Source organism: Natator depressus, chromosome 14 (assembly GCF_965152275.1).
Source record: "Natator depressus isolate rNatDep1 chromosome 14, rNatDep2.hap1, whole genome shotgun sequence".
In the NCBI taxonomy this organism is placed as follows: Eukaryota; Metazoa; Chordata; order Testudines; family Cheloniidae; genus Natator; species Natator depressus.
The window spans coordinates 609378-627607 of NC_134247.1; the positions used below are offsets into that span (position 1 = coordinate 609378).

Genomic DNA, 18230 nt, shown 5'->3' on the forward strand with positions numbered 1-18230 from the left:
GCGCGTCCACCCCGGCCGAGACTCACTTCAGATCGTACTCGCCGGCATCGAAGTTCTGCCTCCCACAAGCCTCCTCCAGAACCTGCGGGGACAGACGGGCCGTTAGCGGGCGGGGCCCCGACAGCCACCGGCGCGCCGCGCAGCCGCCAGGGGAGGCCGGGGCTGCTCACAGCGGGCCTCGCTCCGCGCCCACCCTCAGCGGCTATCCCCCCGCCCGGGGCCGCCTCCCGCCGGGAGGACCAACCTGGAGCAGCGTGGTGCCGGGCCCCACCCGCACCGTGACCCGCCGCCCGTTCGGGGCCAGCACCGAGACCGCGAAGCCCCGCCCGCCAGCGGCCGCCGCCATCTTGCCTCTGCCAGGCCCGGCTCTCCCCGCCCCCCCGCCGCCAGAGCGAGCCGCGGTGGGCGGGGCCTAGGCACGGACCGCCCTGCGCTCGGAGCCCCGCGAGTCTCGCCGCCAACGCCTGGCCCCTCCCTCGCCGCCACGCCTGCGCGCTCGCCAACATTCACCGCACAGTACGCATGCGCCTAGCCCCACCCCTCAGCGCCTCGTCCCCGCAAGGCTTCGTGCATCCCGCCGCTCCCTCCCCTCCCCCACACAGCGCCCCTCCTCCTGCACCCCCCCAGCCCCTCCTATTCCCCCACACAGCTCCCCTCTTCCTGTACCCCCAGCCCCCCCATTCCCCAACAGCCCCCCAGCCCCTCCCCTCACAAAGCCCCCTCCTCTGGCACCCTGCCCCTCCTATTCCCCCACACAGCTCCCCTCCTCTTACACAGCCCCCCTCCTCCTGCACCCCTCCAGCCCCTACCATTCCCCAACAGCCCCCCTCCTCCTGCACCCCCCCAGCCCCTCCCCTCACAAAGCCCCCCTCCTCTGGCACCCTGCCCCTCCTATTCCCCCACACAGCTCCCCTCCTCTTACACAGCCCCCCTCCTCCTGCACCCCTCCAGCCCCTACCATTCCCCAACAGCCCCCCTCCTCCTGCACCCCCCCAGCCCCTCCCCTCACAAAGCCCCCCTCCTCTGGCACCCTGCCCCTCCTATTCCCCCACATAGCTCCCCTCCTCTTACACAGCTCCCCTCTTCCTGTACCCCCAGCCCCTACCATTCCCCAACAGCCCCCCTCCTCCTGCACCCCCCCAGCCCTCCCCTCACAAAGCCCCCCTCCTCTGGCACCCTGCCCCTCCTATTCCCCCACACAGCTCCCCTCCTCTTACACAGCTCCCCTCTTCCTGTACCCCCAGCCCCCCCATTCCCCAACAGCCTCCCTCCGCCTGCACCCCCCAGCCCCTCCCCTCACAAAGCCCCCTCCTCTGACACCCTGCCCCTCCTATTCCCCCACACAGCTCCCCTCCTCTTACACAGCCCCCCTCTTCCTGTACCCTCAGCCCCTACCATTCCCCAACAGCCCCCCTCTTCCTGCACCCCTCCAGCCCCTCCCCTCACAAAGCCCCCCTCCTCTGGCACCCTGCCCCTCCTATTCCCCAACAGCCCCCCTCCTCCTGCACCCCAGCCCTTCCCCTCACACAGCCCTCCTCCCCTGGCACCCCCCAGCCCCTCCTCTCACACAGCCCCCCTCTTCCTGTACACCCAGCCCCTCCCATTCCCCAACAGCCCCCCTCTTCCTGCACCCCAGCCCTTCCCCTCACACAGCTCCCCTCCCCTGGTACCCTCCCAGCCCCTCCCATTCCCCAACAGCCCCCCTCCTCCTGCACCCCTGCCCCTCCCCTCACACAGCCCCTCTCCTCTGGCACCCCCCAGCCCCTCCTCTCACAAAGCTCCCCTCTTCCTGTACCCCCAGCCCCTCCCATTCCCCAACAGCCCCCCTCCTCCTGCACACCCCAGCCCCTCCCCTCACACAGCCCCCCTCCTCCTGCAGCCCTGTCCCTCCCCCCACAGCCCCCCTCCTCCTGCAGCTCTGTCCCTCCCCCCACAGCTCCCCTCCTCCTGCACCCCTGCCTCTCCCATTCCCCCACAGCTCCCCTCCTCCTGCACCCTCTGCCCCTCCCCCTCTACCCTCTTACACAACTTCCTGCATCTGCCCCTCCTCTACACAAATCCCCCTGCTAAAAGCTCATCCCTTCCCTTGTACCCCCTTTTCTTCACAGCTCATCCCTTCCCTCCTCACCCATCTCCTCCTTTATACAGCTCTGCCCTGGCATCCCCACACATTGCTGCTTCCCCCATAGCTCACACCCCCTCCACTCTCACAGCATGCTCTCTCCACAGTTCCCCTTCCCCTGCTCTCCGGCTGCTGCATATCTCACTCATCCCCCTATCATCCCATGCTTGCAGCTCACTACTTCCTCAAAGTTCACTCCCTGCCCACACTGCTCAGTCCCCCACAGCCTACACCTCCTCACCCACAACTGTCAGGCCATGTCTACATTACAAACTTTGGGTGACACAAGTCACATCAGCATAAAATCGCCACAGTTAGTATATTGCTTGTGCACCTGTGCATGTCTGCTTGCATCAGCGCTGCACATACTCACCAGCAGTGTTTGTGTCAATGCAGTGTGTGGTGCGCCATCAATAGGTATCCCAGTGTACAACATGCCACCATTCAGCGCACTGGCTTTTGGGAAGTTGTGGCAATCTAGGGTGGGGCAGAAACGAGTCATGCAGGGGTGACTGGGACCAAAGGATCAACTTCCCAGCATGCAACTGACTCCATCCCATAATGTCACCTTTATCCCATAATTTTTGCCCCTTTTCTAAAAATCCCTTCCCGTTTGTCTGCCATCTCTGACAGAAGCATGGAGCCTGCCCAGCTCTGCACTATTGTCATAAGTGTTGCAAATGCATAGGACTCATGATCCTCTGGTGTTTGCAGAGCCATGAGAAGAACCAATTCAGCAGGAAACATCATAAGTTCATGGAGGACAGATTACTGTGGGATCCAGCAAGAACCAATTCAAGGTTATTGGTAGTGTTCACAGAGCAGCTCCAGATGGTGGAATGTTGCTTCTGGGCCCAACAAACAAGCACTGACTGGAGGGAATCTCATTGTAATGCAGCCTTGGGACAATGAGCACTTATCTGTAGAACATTCAGATCTGCAAGGCCACATTCCTGGATCTGTGTGCCAAGCTTGCCCCAGACCTCTAGCACAGGGACACTAGAATGAGAGCTACATTGACAGTGGAGAAGCGAGTGTGATCACACTGTAAAAACTTGCAACGCCAGATTGCTACCGGTGAGTGGGAAATCATTTTGGAGTTGGAAAATCCACTGCGGTGGCTGTTGCCATGGAAGCATGCAGGGCCATTGATCATCTCCTGCTACACAGGACTGTGACTCTCAGCAATGTGCAGGGACTAGTGGATGGATTTGAGCAATGGGATTCCCAAACTCTGGTGGAGTGATGAAATGGCATAAATGTGTATTCTGGCACCACCTTGTCCCACAGAGTTTGACAGAAAGGGCTACTTTTCTACGGTTATGCAAGTGTTGATGGATTATTGTGGATGCTTCCTGTTGGCTGGTCAGGGAAGGTGTATGATGCTCACATCTTTAAAAAAAAGAGAACTGTTCAGAAAGCTACAAAAAGGGACTTTCTTTCCTGACCCTCGGATTACCATTGGCAATGCTGAAATGTCACTAGTGATGCTGGGGGACCCACTCCATCCTCTGGCTCATGAAGCCATATACCAGCCACCTTGACAGTTCCAAGGAAAGATTCAGCTATCAGTTCAGCAGGTGCAGAATGACATTTGAATGTGCTTTTGGGAGATTATACAATGCCAGTGTTCCTTCACTCACACAATTGGATCTCAGTGAGAAAAATATTTCAATGGTTGGTTTCAGAGTAACAGCCGTGTTAGTCTGTATTCGCAAAAAGAAAAGGAGTACTTGTGGCACCTTAGAGACTAACCAATTTATTTAAGCATGAGCTTTCGTGAGCTACAGCTACAGATGCATCCGATGAAGTGAGCTGTAGCTCACGAAAGCTCATGCTCAAATAAATTGGTTAGTCTCTAAGGTGCCATAAGTAATCCTTTTTTTATTTCAATGGTTATAGCTGCGTGTTGTGTCCTGTGTCATACTGGTGATGCAAACAGGGAAATGTTGCTGCCAGGCAGAGATGGAGCACCTGTCTGCTGAGTTTGAACAGCCAGACATAAGAGCTGTTAAAGAGCTCAATATGGAGCTATAAGGCTAGAGGGAGGCCTCGAAAGATCACTTTAACAGTCAACTGCAGAAATATGGTGTGGTGGACTGTGGTGTACCTGGCCCTGAAATTTTAGCAGCTATGAGGAATTGTCTCTCCTTTTAAGTAGACCCTCTAGTTAGAGCATGCTCTGCAGCTGCTGAGGGATGGGGCCCCTAACTACTGCTCCCCATATCCCGTAGCCTTAGCATGGTGTCAGTACACACCATCACAGCTGTGAGTTTGCCATTGAGCCTATAAGTTCTAATACCCTGTGCAAGAACAGGTAGTGGGCACTTTAAATAGTATGAAGTAATAAAGTTTATTTACCAACAAATAGATTTGTATTGCATACTAAAACCAATGCAAAAAATGTGTAAACAAATACAAGAAACATTTCTGAAATTAACAGAACAGGACTTAACAAGGAGAATATTCGCATCCATTTCAGTTATACATACACTGAGCTGTGAGAGCCACAGTTGCTGTATGTAAAGCAGTGATTCTCCTTCTTGTCCCCTGGCATGGAGTGGTTTGGATATGGACATAGCCCCTTGTGGAATGTGGGAAGCGGGGAAGGGAGGTGTTGAAATGGAGTACTCCATTGACTATAAAGGAAGGAAAGCCTGTGGATCAACAAGAATCTGCAGCATTTGTGTTTAGTGCTAGAGAAGCCCCATTATGTCCTAATGCATCTCCCTCTCCAACTCCTGAGCCCTTCTCCCGGCTGCTCTTTCCCTCTCCATACAGTCTGAAATATTCACGCTCGGGGCCTTCTGTTCATGGTCCGATGCTGCTCTGGCTTCCAGAATCTCGCTGAACATATCTTCCTATGTCCTCTTCTTTTCTCTCCTTATCAAGGTCAAGCATTCTGCAAGTGTGGAGAGGGTACCCCTCAAGACCACAAAGGCAGCAGTTACAGATAAAACACAGAGGTAACATATGTATAGTCACAACAGAAAACAAAAGTTAAGTTTCAGCACTCCATTTGCTTGCTCCCCTAACATTTTAAACAAGATGTTTATTGACACTTCAGCTTCAAAACACCTGTACAAAGCACTGCTCTTCAGCCCCAGCCATGGTGAGTATGGCCTTCAGGGGTGTTGGGGAGGGGGGAAGATAAGGAATTCTTGTATTTAACAAAATTTCAGACCCTATTTCCCTGGGTACACGTGCAGGGTAATGGCTCTGAGCACTGGCACTATTTTCCACAGGTGGTGGTGATTTTAGCTGATCTCACTCCCGAGTGTAACAAAGGCACAGAGTACAGCTGTTGCTGGTGTTCCGAAGCCAGCTGGGCCTGTATGCCACTAGTCTGTTTACTGCAATGGTGCCTGCCTGCTGAAGTCACTGCAGAGTGGCACAGCAAAGTGTCCTACTGCCGAGGAACAAATAACCCTAAAAACCCTTGGGAGAGGATTGCAGAGTACCTCCATGAAAGTTTAATTGAGATTTCTCAGAAGGATTCCAGGGACATCTCTGACAGGTTTCAGAGTAGCAGCCGTGTTAGTCTGTATTCGCAAAAGAAAAGGAGGACTTGTGGCACATTAGAGACTAACCAATTTATTTGAGCATAAGCTCCAATTAAGTGAGCTGTAGCTCACGAAAGCTTATTCTCAAATAAATTTGTTAGTCTCTAACGTGCCACAAGTCCTCCTTTTCTTTTTAGGGACATCTCTGTTCATGATCAGTATGCTCTGCATACTCCCCTTTCCCTCCCTGTACTCCAGGTTAACTCTACAAGGGAATGAAAAAAGAATGCTACCTCGGTCTGTTGCACTGCTACTTCTTCTAGTATATGTAGCAGCCATGTTAGTCTGTATCCGCAAAAAGAAAAGGAGGACTTGTGGCACGTTAGAGACTAACAAATTTATTTGAGCATAAGCTTTCTTGAGCTACAGCTCACTTCACGAAAGCTTATGCTCAAATAAATTTGTTAGTCTCTAAGGTGCCACAAGGTCCTCACAGGTTTTATTTTTCATGGGTCCTTTGGTGACTGAGGAGTCCGATCCTTGAGCCGCAGGCTTGTTGGTAGACATTGCAAGTGATAATTGAAGACAGGGCTGGGCTGCGATTGCTTTGTGACAGTTGTCTTTCCTTTCTTTTCTGGCATTTTTCCTCAAAAGTGGACGTTCCCTCTCTGACAAGTCTTTGCCAGTTATTCCTCTCCTGGGCTGCTGTCTCCCAGTGTCACAGTGCGTGGCATGTCAATGCCACATCTCTTGGTGTTTATCTTAAGGGTGTCTTTAAAGCGTTTCTTTTGGCCTCCCCATTTCCTTTCTCCTTTGATGAGTTGGGTGTACAGCAATTGTTCTGATAAGCGTACATCAGGCATGCACACACAGTACCTGCGCTACCTCAGCTGATGCTGGATAATCAGGGCCTCAACACTGAAGATGTTGGCCTCTGTGAGGACACTGACATTAGTGCAATGATCCTCCCACTCTATGTTCGAGGATCTTCCAAAGAAAATTCTGGTGTTGGCATTCCAGATTTTTCAAGTGTTTTCTGTAGGTCACCCAAGTCTCACAGCCATAGAGGAGAGTTGGGATTACCGCTGCTTTATAAACTAGAAATATAGTATGTGTTCTGATGTTGTGATTGTTGAACACCCAGTGAGTCAGTCTGCCAAAGGCAAGGCTGGCACAGCAAATTCTGTACTGAATCTCAACATCTATGTCTGCCCTCTGTGAGAGATGGCTGCCAAGACAGGCAAAGTAGTCTACATCTCCTTGTTCTTCTTTGTCGATACAGATTTTCCTTGTGGAGTCTGATGATTGAACATCGGCAAAACAAAAGTTCTCCACCAGCCAGTCCCTGGTCAGAGTTAGCCCTAGGCTTTTGTAAGATTCAGAGAAGCAATTAAGGGCTGTTTGAAGATCCTCCTTTGAGTGTGCAACTACAGCACAATCATCTGCATACTGGAGTTCAGTTATTGTTGCCAATATTACTTTAGTTCTGGCATGGAGATGAGAAAGGTTGAAGAGATTGCTGTCAATCCGATATTGGATGCCAGTGCCCCCAGGTAGACGGTCTTCTTCAGTTAGGAACTTGACGATTAACTGCACTGCCATCCATGATGTCTTCATGGCAGTTAACAGAGCATAAGAGAGCAGTGAGGGATCCATCAGTGATGTTATCTGATAAAATATGACCATGTAGTTCATTGTTGCTACCACTGTTATAGAATTGCAACAAATCTCATACAAAGTATGAGAAGTAAAGTGTCTATGGAAAGGTTATGATCTGCTGAATATGTATCATTTTTGTATTTGAAGTTATGAGTATTGGCTCTATACCTGTGTTTCAGATGTATTTGCTCCTATGGTAAAACCCACAAGGAGTTTAGCCTGCACATCTTGAAGGGACTATTCAGGTTAAACGGTACATCAAGGAACATTTAACTCACAATGGACTGGGGAAGACGCCTATCTACACTTAATGGACTTTCCTGTGATGGCCTCTACTATGACTAAGCGAAAGCATGCATGGACATGTGACTTGCCCATGTGACTCCAAACACCATCTTGTTCCTTTTAATTTTCCACAAGGAAAACAATGGGTTTCTCTTCACTTGGCAGAAGCTATAAAAGGTCCTGGAACCATCTCCATTTGGCCTCTCTTGCTCAAACCTCTGGACTATGAACTTGTACTAATGCAGGTGTTCTCAAACTGGGGGTCAGGACCCCCCAGGGGGTCACAAGGCTATTACATGGGGTGGGGTCACGAGCTGTCAGCCTCCACCTCAAACCCCGCTTTGCCTCCAGCATTTATAATGGTGTTAAATATATAAAAAAGTGTTTTTAATTTATAAGGGGGGGAGGGGTTGCCCACAGAGGATTGCTGTGTGAAAGGGGTCACCAGTGCAAAAGTTTGAGAGCCACTGTACTGATGGGAACATTCTAACCAAAGGACTGAGGACCTTCCAGTGATTTGGATGCCACCAGAGACTTGACTTAAGCCAGCAGTTTATTCCATCACTGCTACAAGCCTGATCCAAGAACTTTGCAATTATTGCATGTATTTGATTCCTTTAACTAATTTTAACTCACCTTTCTTTTTATAAATAAACCTTTAGATACTAAAGGATTGGCAACAGCTCTCCCCCACCCCAGGGCTAGAAGCTGGGGCCTGAGTGGGTGTGATCTGGCAGCTGCAAGGGACCAATCAGATGCAGATGCAGGGGAGGCACCAACTGGGGCTCTTTCTGAACTGCAATGTCTGCTCCACAAAAAACCCAGACGTTGCCTTTTTTTTTTTTTTTTTTTTTTTTGATCCTCTGTCCGGGCGGATTTTTCAAATAAGAGGCAATATGTGGGAAAACCCCAGACATAGGGTAACCCTACTTATCAGTCACAGCAGACCCAAATCCTTCTTACCTATTATCACTCACTCTTGCACCCCTAAACACCCCAACTCCCCAGGGAGCTTTTGCATGTATGATTTATTTTCTTTTTAAAATAGTTTGTTCTTTCTGAATATTCTGCTGTACTCAGATTACATTTATCCAAAGAAAAACCCTGACAGAGGCAGCTTTGTGCTAAGTGTTTACAGTTCATTCTCAGAGTTTCAGACTTGAAAGTTACAGGATAAGAGAGGTGTTAAGTGGCCCTGGATGTTCTCAGCTGAGAGAGAATACCAGATGGAGATGAATACAGCCTGAAACAATAGCTCTGAGATGTGTGAACAACCCCATTCCTGTCAGTGGGTGTTCCCTTCCCCCATCCCCACTACAGAAAGGTTTCTGATGTGTCAAGCATAGATGAGAAGCTGAGTGTCCAGTGTCAGCCATGTGTTCCTGGTGCATGCTCTATGCCTGTTCTAAGCACCACACCCAGATACCCAGCTCACACAGGGGAGGAAGAGGGGGCTGCCAGGGGTCAGGGAAACCCAGATCGCAGTGGATGCGGTGTGTGTATAGGGACAGGGGCTCAGACACTCCATATTCTGGCACACAAAGAATGGAAGAATGTGGGTTTGACAGGTGCTCCCCCAATTTTCCTCCAGTCCCTATGTCACTCACCCCCATGTCCCCTTCTCCATGACCTTCCCCCTCACCTGAGCCGCCCCACACAACTGCTCTCACCTCCCCTACCACTCATCTCCACTTATCCCTCTCCCCTCAGTGCAGCCCAAACTCCTTGCCTCTATTCCCCCACCGCCTAAGATGTCACTCCTCTGCCAGAAAGCATTTGCATATTTAATTTTAAACAAATACTTTGATCATATTCCCCCCAAATACCCACCTCCCTGCCCAAGACAGATTTTAGCAATATGCCTCCTAACCTTTTCCAGATTTCTGCCTAAAGTGGGACTCAAACTGACAGTGGCTAAGGTGAGGAGGGGTCAGGCTCAAAGGACTACTGCTTAGCCCCTTGAGTTAGCCGGCTGGTATGAAACTTTAAAAGCTAAAAATTCTATTAATGCCTCTGCCAGCATATATTTAGTATAATTAATTTGGTGCCAGAATTAACACAAGGCTTGTGACAAATGCAAACTGGAGAAGCAAAATCTTTTTGAAATAACCTTTTAATTATATCTTCCCCAAAGGGCTGGTGGGCAGCATGCATGCTGTGGGGGTAACCTTTGGGTGTTGGACACCATGGTGTGATAATCGGAGCCCTTACTCAGAAACCCCTTGGTCAAATGGCCCCAAATTTGGGTCACTACAAGCCCTTAGGTCTTATCTACACTAGGCAAACTTCATAGCCATATTTGACTACCAATGCAGCTCTGCCAGCATTAGCAGTGGTGAAAAGTTACAGTGTAGATGAAATTCAGGCATTTTTACCACTCTCACCTAACAGTGCGTAGGTTGCTATTACTATAATTGTTAAGATCAATGTATATATGGCAATAACATCATGAGTATTCATACAGTCATAGGGTATGTCTACACTACGAAATTAGGTCGAATTTATAGAAGTCGGTTTTGTAGAAAGCGTTTTTATACAGTCGATTGTGTGTGTCCCCACACAAATGCTTTAAGTGCATTTAGTCGGCGGAGTGTGTCCACAGTACCGAGGCAACCGTTGACTTCCGGAGCGTTGCACTGTGGGTAGCTATCCCACAGTTCCCGCAGTCTCCGCCGCCCATTTGAATTCTGGGTAGAAATCCCAGTGCCTGATGGGGCTAAAATATTGTCGTGGGTGGTTCTGGGTACATATCGTCAGGCCCCCCTTCCCTCCCTCCCTCCGTGAAAGCAAGGGCAGACAATCGTTTTGTGCCTTTTTTCTTGAGTTACCTGTGCAGACGCCATACCATGGCAACCATGGAGCCCGCTCAGCTAACAGTCACCGTCTGTCTCCTGGGTCCTGGCAGACGCGGTACTGCATTGCTACACAGCAGCAGTTTATTGCCTTTTGGCAGCAAACAGTGCAGTATGACTGGTAGCCGTCGTCGATGTAGTCCAGGGTGCTCTTTTTACCGACCTCGATGAGGTCAGGGGCGCCTGGGCAAACATGGGAGTGATTCAGCCAAGTCATTTCCCTTTTAAGTTTCGTTTCATGGCTATTCAGTCCTACCAGCAGTGCACTGTCTTTTAATCTGCAGCCAGCAGAAGAGGATGGCCAGCAGTCATACTGCACGGTCTTCTGCCGAGCACCCAGGAGATGACGATGGCTAGCGGTCATACTGCACAGTCTCCTGCCAGCAAGATGTATAAAGATAGATGAAGTGGCTCAAAACAAGAAATAGACCAGATTTGTTTTGTATTCATTTTCTCCTCCCTCCCTCCGTGAAATCAACGGCCTGCTAACGGCCAGTTTTGAGTTCTATCCGTGAGGGGGCCATTCAGTTTCTCGCAAAGCCACCCCCTTTGTTGATTTTAATTCCCTGTAAGCCAACCCTGTAAGCCATGTCGTCAGTCGCCCCTCCCTCCATCAGAGCAACGGCAGACAATCGTTCCATGTCTTTTTTCTGTGCAGACGCCATATCACGGCAAGCATGGAGCCAGCTCAAATCACTTTGGCAATTAGGAGCACATTAAACACCACACGCATTATCCAGCAGTATATGCAGCACCAGAACCTGGCAAAAGGAAACTGGGCAAGTAGGTGACGTCAGCGCGGTGATGAGAGTGATGAGGACATGGACACAGACTTCTCTCAAAGCATTGGCCCTGGCAATGTGGGCATCATGGTGCTAATGGGGCAGATTCATGTGGTGGAACGCCAATTCTGGGCTTGGGAAACAAGCACAGACTGGTGGGACCGCATAGTGTTGCGGGTCTGGGACGATTTCCAGTGGCTGTGAAACTTTCACATGCGTAAGGGCACTTTCATGGAACTTTGTGACTTGCTTTCCCCTGCCCTGTGGCGCAAGAATACCAAGATGTGAGCAGCCCTCACAGTTAAGAAGCGAGTGGCAATAGCCCTTTGGAAGCTTGCAACGCCAGACAGCTATCGGTCAGTCGGGAATCAATTTGGAGTGGGCAAATCTACTGTGGGGGCTGCTGTGATGCAAGTAGCCCATGCAATCAAAGATCTGCTGATATCAAGGGTAGTGACCCTGGGAAATGTGCAGGTCATAGTGGATGGCTTTGCTGCAATGGGATTCCCTAACTGTGGTGGAGCCATAGACGGAACCCATATCCCTATCTTGGCACCGGAGCACCAGGGCAGCCAGGACATAAACCGCAAGGGGTACTTTTCAATAGTGCTGCAAGCACTGGTGGATCACAAGGGACGTTTCACCAACATCAATGTGGGATGGCCGGGAAAGATACATGACGCTCGCATCTTCAGGAACTCTGGTCTGTTTCAAAAGCTGCAGAAAGGGACTTTATTCCCAGACCAGAAAATAAGCGTTAGGTATGTTGAAATGCCTATAGTTATCCTTGGGGACCCAGCCTACCCCTTAATGCCATGGCTCATGAAGTCATACACAGGCAGCCTGGACAGTAGTCAGGAGCTGTTCAACTATAGGCTGAGCAAGTGCAGAATGGTGGTAGAATGTGCATTTGGACGTTTAAAAGCATGCTGGCGCAGTTTACGGACTCAGTTAGACCTCAGCGAAACCAATATTCCCACTGTTATTACTGCTTGCTGTGCGCTCCACAATATCTGTGAGAGTAAAGGGGAGATGTTTATGGTGGGGTGGGAGGTTGAGGCAAATCACCTGGCCACTGGATACGCGCAGCCAGACACCAGGGCGGTTAGAAGAGCACAGGAAGGCGCGGTGTGCATCAGAGAAGCTTTGAAAACCAGTTTCATGACTGGCCAGGCTACGGTGTGAAAGTTCTGTTTGTTTCTCCTTGATGAAACCCCCTGCCCCTTGGTTCACTCTACTTCCTTGTAAGCTAACCACCCTCCCCTCCTCCCTTTGATCACTGCTTGCAGAGGCAATAAAGTCATTGTTGCTTCACATTCATGCATTCTTTATTAATTCATCACACAAATAGGGGGATGACTACCAAGGTAGCCCAGGAAGGGTGGTGGAGGAGGGAAGGACAAGGCAACACAGCACTCTAAAAGTTTAAAACTTATTGAATGCCAGCCTTCTGTTGCTTAGGCAATCCTCTGGGGTGGAGTGGCTGGGTGGCCGGAGGCCCCCCCACCGCATTCTTGGGCATCTGGGTGAGGAGGCTATGGAACTTGGGGAGGAGGGCGGTTGGTTACACAGGGGCTATAGCGGCGGTCTGTGCTCCAGCTGCCTTTCCTGCAGCTCAGCCATATGTTGGAGCATATTAGTTTGATCCTCCAGCAGCCTCAGCATTGAATCCTGCCTCCTCTCATCACACTGCCACCACCTTTCAGCTTCAGCCCTCTCTTCAGCCCGCCACCTCTCCTCCCGGTCATTTTGTGCTTTCCTGCACTCTGACATTGTGTGCCTCCACGCATTCGTCTGTGCTCTGTCAGTGTGGGAGGACAGCATGAGCTCAGAGAACATTTCATCGCGAGTGCGTTTTTTTCGCATTCTAATCTTCACTAGCCTCTGGGAAGGAGAAGATCCTGTGATCCTTGAAACACATGCAGCTGGTGGAGAAACAAAAAGGGACAGTGGTATTTAAAAAAAACACATTTTATAGAACAATGGGTACACTCTTTCACGGTAAACCTTGCTGTTAACATTACATACATAGCACGTGCTTTCGTTCCAAGGTCGCATTTTGCCTCCCCCCACCGCGTGGCTAGCCCCTCATCCCTTCCCCATCCCCGTGGCTAACATCAGGGAACATTTCTGTTCAGCCACAGGCAAACAGCCCAGCAGGAACGGGCACCTCTGAGTGTCCCCTGAAGAAAAGCACCCTATTTCAACCAGGTGACCATGGATTATCTCTCACTCTCCTGAGGATAACACAGAGAGATAAAGAACGGATGTTGTTTGAATGCCAGCAAACATACACTGCAATGCTTTGCTCTACAGTGATTCCCGAGTATGTGCTACTGGCCTGGAGTGGTAAAGTGTCCTATCATGGTGGACGGAATAAGGCTGCCCTCCCCAGAAACCTTTTGCAAAGGCTTTGGGAGTACATCCAGGAGAGCCGCGAATGCCAGGGCAAATTAATCATTAAACATGCTTGCTTTTAAACCATGTATACTATTTTAAAAGGTACACTCACCAGAGGTCCCTTCTCCACCTGGCGGTTCTGGGAGGCAGCCTTGGGTGGGTTCGGGGGGTACTGGCTCCAGGTCCAGGGTGAGAAACAGTTCCTGGCTGTCGGGAAAACCGGTTTCTCCGCTTGCTTGCTGTGAGCTATCTTCCTCGTCCCCAAAACCTGCTTCCGTGTTACTTCCATCTCCATTGAAGGAGTCAAACAACACGGCTGGGGTAGTGGTGGCTGAACCCCCTAAAATGACATGCAGCTCATCATAGAAGCGGCATGTTTTGGGCTCTGACCCGGAGCAGCCGTTTGCCTCTCTGGTTTTCTGGTAGGCTTGCCTCAGCTCCTTAAGTTTCACGCGGGTCCCTGTTATGGCCTCTGTCCTTCATGCCCTGGGAGATTTTGACAAAGGTTTTGGCATTTCAAAAACTGGAACGTAGTTCTGATAGCACGGATTCCTCTCCCCATACAGCGATCAGATCCCGTACCTCCTGTTCAGTCCATGCTGGAGCTCTTTTGCGATTCTGGGACTCCATCATGGTCACCTCTGATGATGAGCTCTGCATGGTCACCTGCAGCTTGCCACGCTGGCCAAACAGGAAATTGACATTCAAAAGTTCGCGGGCCTTTTCCTGTCTACCTGGCCAGTGCATCTGAGTTGAGAGTGCTGTCCAGAGCGGTCACAATGGAGCACTCTGGGATAGCTCCCGGAGGCCAATACCGTCTAATTGTGTCTACAGTACCCCAAATTCGACCCGGCAAGGCCGATTTCAGCGCTAATCCACTTGTCGGGGGTGGAGTAAGGAAATCGATTTTAAGAGCCCTTTAAGTCGAAAAAAAGGGCTTCATCGTGTGGATGGGTGCAAGGTTAAATTGATTTAATGCTGCTAAATTCGACCTCAACTGCTTGTGTAGACCAAGGCTTAGATGCTAAGGCCAGAAGGGACCATTATAATAATCTAGTCCATGTGTATAGTCGGAGTGCTTTGCCAGCACAGCCGTACTGGTAAGTATACTGGCACAATACTCCTAGTGTGGACTCAGCTATGCTGGCAAAACGGCACTTTTGACAGTGTAGCTAACTCCGGCTCCCCTGGATAAATAAACAATGCTGACAAAGAGCAGTCCTGCTGGTATAACTGTGTCTACAGAAGGGGCTTTTGCTGGCACAGCTCTGTTGGTCAGGGATCACACCTCATCACACCCCTGACCAACACAGCTGTGCCAGCAGAAGTTCGTAGTGTAGAGTAGACATGGCCCTAAACTAACTTCCTACAAAACAGAGGTCAATGCCCAGTAACTTCTGCATCAAGCTCATGACTTCTGTTTGATCCTTCCAGCGGCGAAGAATCCACCACATCCCGAGGTAAGTTGTTCCAATGGTTAATTACCCTCATTGTTAAAAAAATTATGCCTTATTTCCAGTCTGAATTTGTCTACCTTCAGTTTTCAACCATTGGATCTTGTTATACACCTTTCTCTGGAAGATTAAAGAGTCATCTACTATCAGATCTCTCTTCCTCATGTAGGTACTTATAGATCACAATCAAGTCACCTTTTAACCTTCTCTTGGATATGTTAAATACATATAGCTTCTTTAATCTCTCACTATAAAAGTCATCTTTTTCAGACCTTAGATAGATCATTCCTGCAGCTCTTTTCCAAACCCTTTCCAATTTGTCCACATCCTTTTCGAAATATGGATAGCAGAACTGGACAGAGTATCCCAGAAATAGGATCACTAAAGCTGTATATAAGAGGTTATGCCACCTCCCTACTCCTAGTTTATATTCTCCTCTTATACATCCAAGGATTGCATTCATCTTCTGAGCCGTAGCAACTGGAAGCTCATATTCAATTGAGTATCAACTGTGAAAACTACATCAGTTTCAGAGTCTCTTTTCCAGAATACAGTCCCCCATCTTATAAGTGTGATTCAGACTTTCAGCCCAGAAGGGACCATCATGATCACCTAGGCCGGGGTAGTCAATAGGCAGACCATGGTCCAAATCCAGACTGCCAAACACTTTTGAACAGACCCCGAAATCTTTTTATTTACTTATTAATTTCTCTGAAGTCTGGACCTTAACAATAATTGGCTACCCCTGATCTAGGCTGACCTCCTGCACCTCACAGGCCACAGAACCTCACCCATCCACTCTGTAATAGACCCCAACCTCTGGTTGGGTTACTGAAGTCTTCAAATATTGATTTAAAGGCTACAAGTTACAGAGAATCCACCATTTACTCTAGTTCAAACCACCAAATCACCTGTGTCCCAGGCAGCAGAGGAAGGTGAAAAAATGCTAGTGTCTCTGCAAATCTGACTTGGGGGAAAATTCTTTCCCAACTCCAGATATGGTAATCAGACCCTGAGCATGTGGGTGAGGCTCACCAGCCAGACACTTGGGAAAGAATTCTCTGTAATAACGCAGAGCCCTCCCCGTCTAGGGTTCCATCTCTAGTCATTGGAGATTTTTGCTACTAGCAGTCATAGATGGGCCATATGTCACTGTAGACTAGTGACTCTCAACCTTTTCAGACTACTGTACCCTCTCAGGAGTCTGATTTGTCTTGCATACCCCCAAGTTTTCACCTCACTTCAAAAACTACTTGCTTACAAAATCAGACAAAAATACAAACATGTCAAAGTTAAAGAAAAATTGCCTGCTTTCTCCTTTTCACCAATTATAAAATAAATCATTTGGAATGTTAAGTATTGTACTTACATTTCAGTGTAGAGTATATAGAGCAGTATAAACAAGTCATTGTCTGTACGAAATTTTAGTTTGTACTGACTTCGATAGTACTTTTTATGTAGCCTGTTGCAAAACTAGGCAAATATCTAGATGTACCCCCTAGTCTCTAAGGTGCCACAAGTATTCCTTTTCTTTTTCCCCTAGAAAACCTCTGCCTACCCCCAGGGGTACACACCCCCAGCTGAGAACCACTGCTGTAGACAAACTCATCGTACCATCAGCTCCATAAACTTATCAAGTTTAACAGTATTGAAAAAAGTAAGTTGTTTTGCCCCCACTGCTCCCCCTAGGAGTCTGTTCCAGACCTTAATGCCTCTGATGGTCAGAAACCTCCATCTAATTTCAAGCTTAAACTTGTTGATGGCCAGTTTATATCCATTTGTTCTTGTGCAAACATTGGCCCTTAACATAAATAACTCCTCTCCCTCCCTGGAGTTTATCCCTCTGATGTATTTATAGAGAGCAATCATATCTCCCCCCAGCTTTCGGCTGGCTAAGCTAAACAAGTGAAGCTCCTTAAGTCTCCTCTTATAAGGAAAAGTCTCCATTACTTGAATTAATCTCTCTTAAACATGAGAGACCAGAATTGCACACAGTATTCCATATGAGGTCTCACCAGTGCCTTTTACAATGGTAATAACACTTCCCTATCTCTACTGGAAATACCTAGGATTGCATTAACCTTTTTCAGGGCCCCAACACACTGGCAGCTGATAATCAGCCTGTGATCAATTTCTCCTCCTCTGTCACGTCCAACTGATACATTCTCAGTTTATAGCAAAATTTTTTGTTGTTAGTGCAAAGTGCAATGTCTATTTTCTCTGGGCTTGGAGCACCCACAGGAAAAAAAAGAAAAAATAGTGGGTGCACCCAACAGCAGCCCCACCAATGAGCTCCTCCCCCCACCGCCTACTGCCCGCCAATGAACAGCTGTTCAGCACCAGGCAGGCAGCGGCGGGGGTGGGGGGGAGAGGAATAGAGAAGAGAACAGGAGGCAGGAAGAGTTGGAATGAGGGTGGGATGCGCTCAGGGGAGAGGATGGAATGGGGCAGGGCCTTGGGGCAAGGTGTGGAGTGAGGGTGGGGGCAGAGCAGGGGTTGAGCACCACTGGGGGTGAAAAACAATCAGAAAGTCAGCACCTGTGATTCTCTCTCTCAGGGATTAATGTGGTTCAGCCCTCTGGCTGGGTCATTCTCGGAGTTCACTAGCTTTTCAGGGTAACCAAATCCACCTGTAATTGGTCAGGCCCTGAGCTGGCTTTGCCCAGATGGCTTCTTACTCTCACTCAGCACCACCAGGGCCCACAGTACAGTCTTCCCAAATTAAGGAGAACCTCAAAACAAAAGTCCTCTTCAGCCACACCTTTGCCCCTCCTAGGTTCTTCTCCAGTCACACGCGTTCTTTGAGGAGTAACTGGTCCCAGGACTTCTTCCTCAAGCCCCTCAGCAGAATTTGAAACTACAAACAAACCAAACACTACTGAAGCCTCTTCCTCCCTCTCCAGGCCCACATCTCCCCTCTCTTGGACTCTCTTCAGTTCCCTATTGCTTTTCAGAAACACTGGCTCCAGGGCTGTCTCCCTGGAGCCGGAGCCTGAGCCTTGTTCCAGGACCCACCACAGGCCCTAGCTCCTCATGTAGCAATGTTCCTTTTATGCTTCCCCAGGCTTCTCTTATCGACAGCCAGAGACCTGATTTTAGCCACATGACCCTTTGTCACATTTCAGAGTAGCAGCCGTGTTAGTCACATGACATCACTCATTACTACTCATTCT

The 18230-nt window shown here is 49.5% G+C and overlaps 1 protein-coding gene and 2 long non-coding RNA genes across 5 annotated transcripts in view; 1 reads left to right on the top strand and 2 right to left on the bottom strand.

The window, feature by feature from the left end:
* ASPSCR1 (ASPSCR1 tether for SLC2A4, UBX domain containing) overlaps positions 1-375 on the bottom strand; it is a 92714-nt gene extending 92339 nt beyond the window's left edge. Inside the window, exons 1-2 of one of the 3 annotated variants that reach the window (XM_074972158.1) lie at positions 245-368; positions 27-82 (exon numbers count right to left, since the gene is read on the bottom strand). In XM_074972158.1, coding sequence (XP_074828259.1) covers positions 27-82; positions 245-346 — 158 coding nt within the window. In that variant the 5' untranslated portion in view covers positions 347-368. Of the gene's footprint in view, positions 1-26; positions 83-244 lie in introns of all 3 variants that reach the window. The other 2 variants (XM_074972159.1, XM_074972160.1) reach the window with 2 other exon arrangements.
* A 1834-nt stretch (positions 376-2209) lies between these two features.
* Positions 2210-12421, top strand: LOC141998245 (uncharacterized). The gene is made up of 4 exons (XR_012641811.1): positions 2210-2435; positions 2837-3702; positions 5015-5234; positions 11080-12421. It is a non-coding gene; the product is annotated as an uncharacterized LOC141998245 (long non-coding RNA).
* A 1796-nt stretch (positions 12422-14217) lies between these two features.
* LOC141998411 (uncharacterized) overlaps positions 14218-18230 on the bottom strand; it is a 47344-nt gene continuing 43331 nt past the window's right edge. Inside the window, exon 3 of the long non-coding RNA XR_012641838.1 lies at positions 14218-14284. This is a non-coding gene — a long non-coding RNA (uncharacterized LOC141998411). The remainder of the gene's footprint in view (positions 14285-18230) is intronic.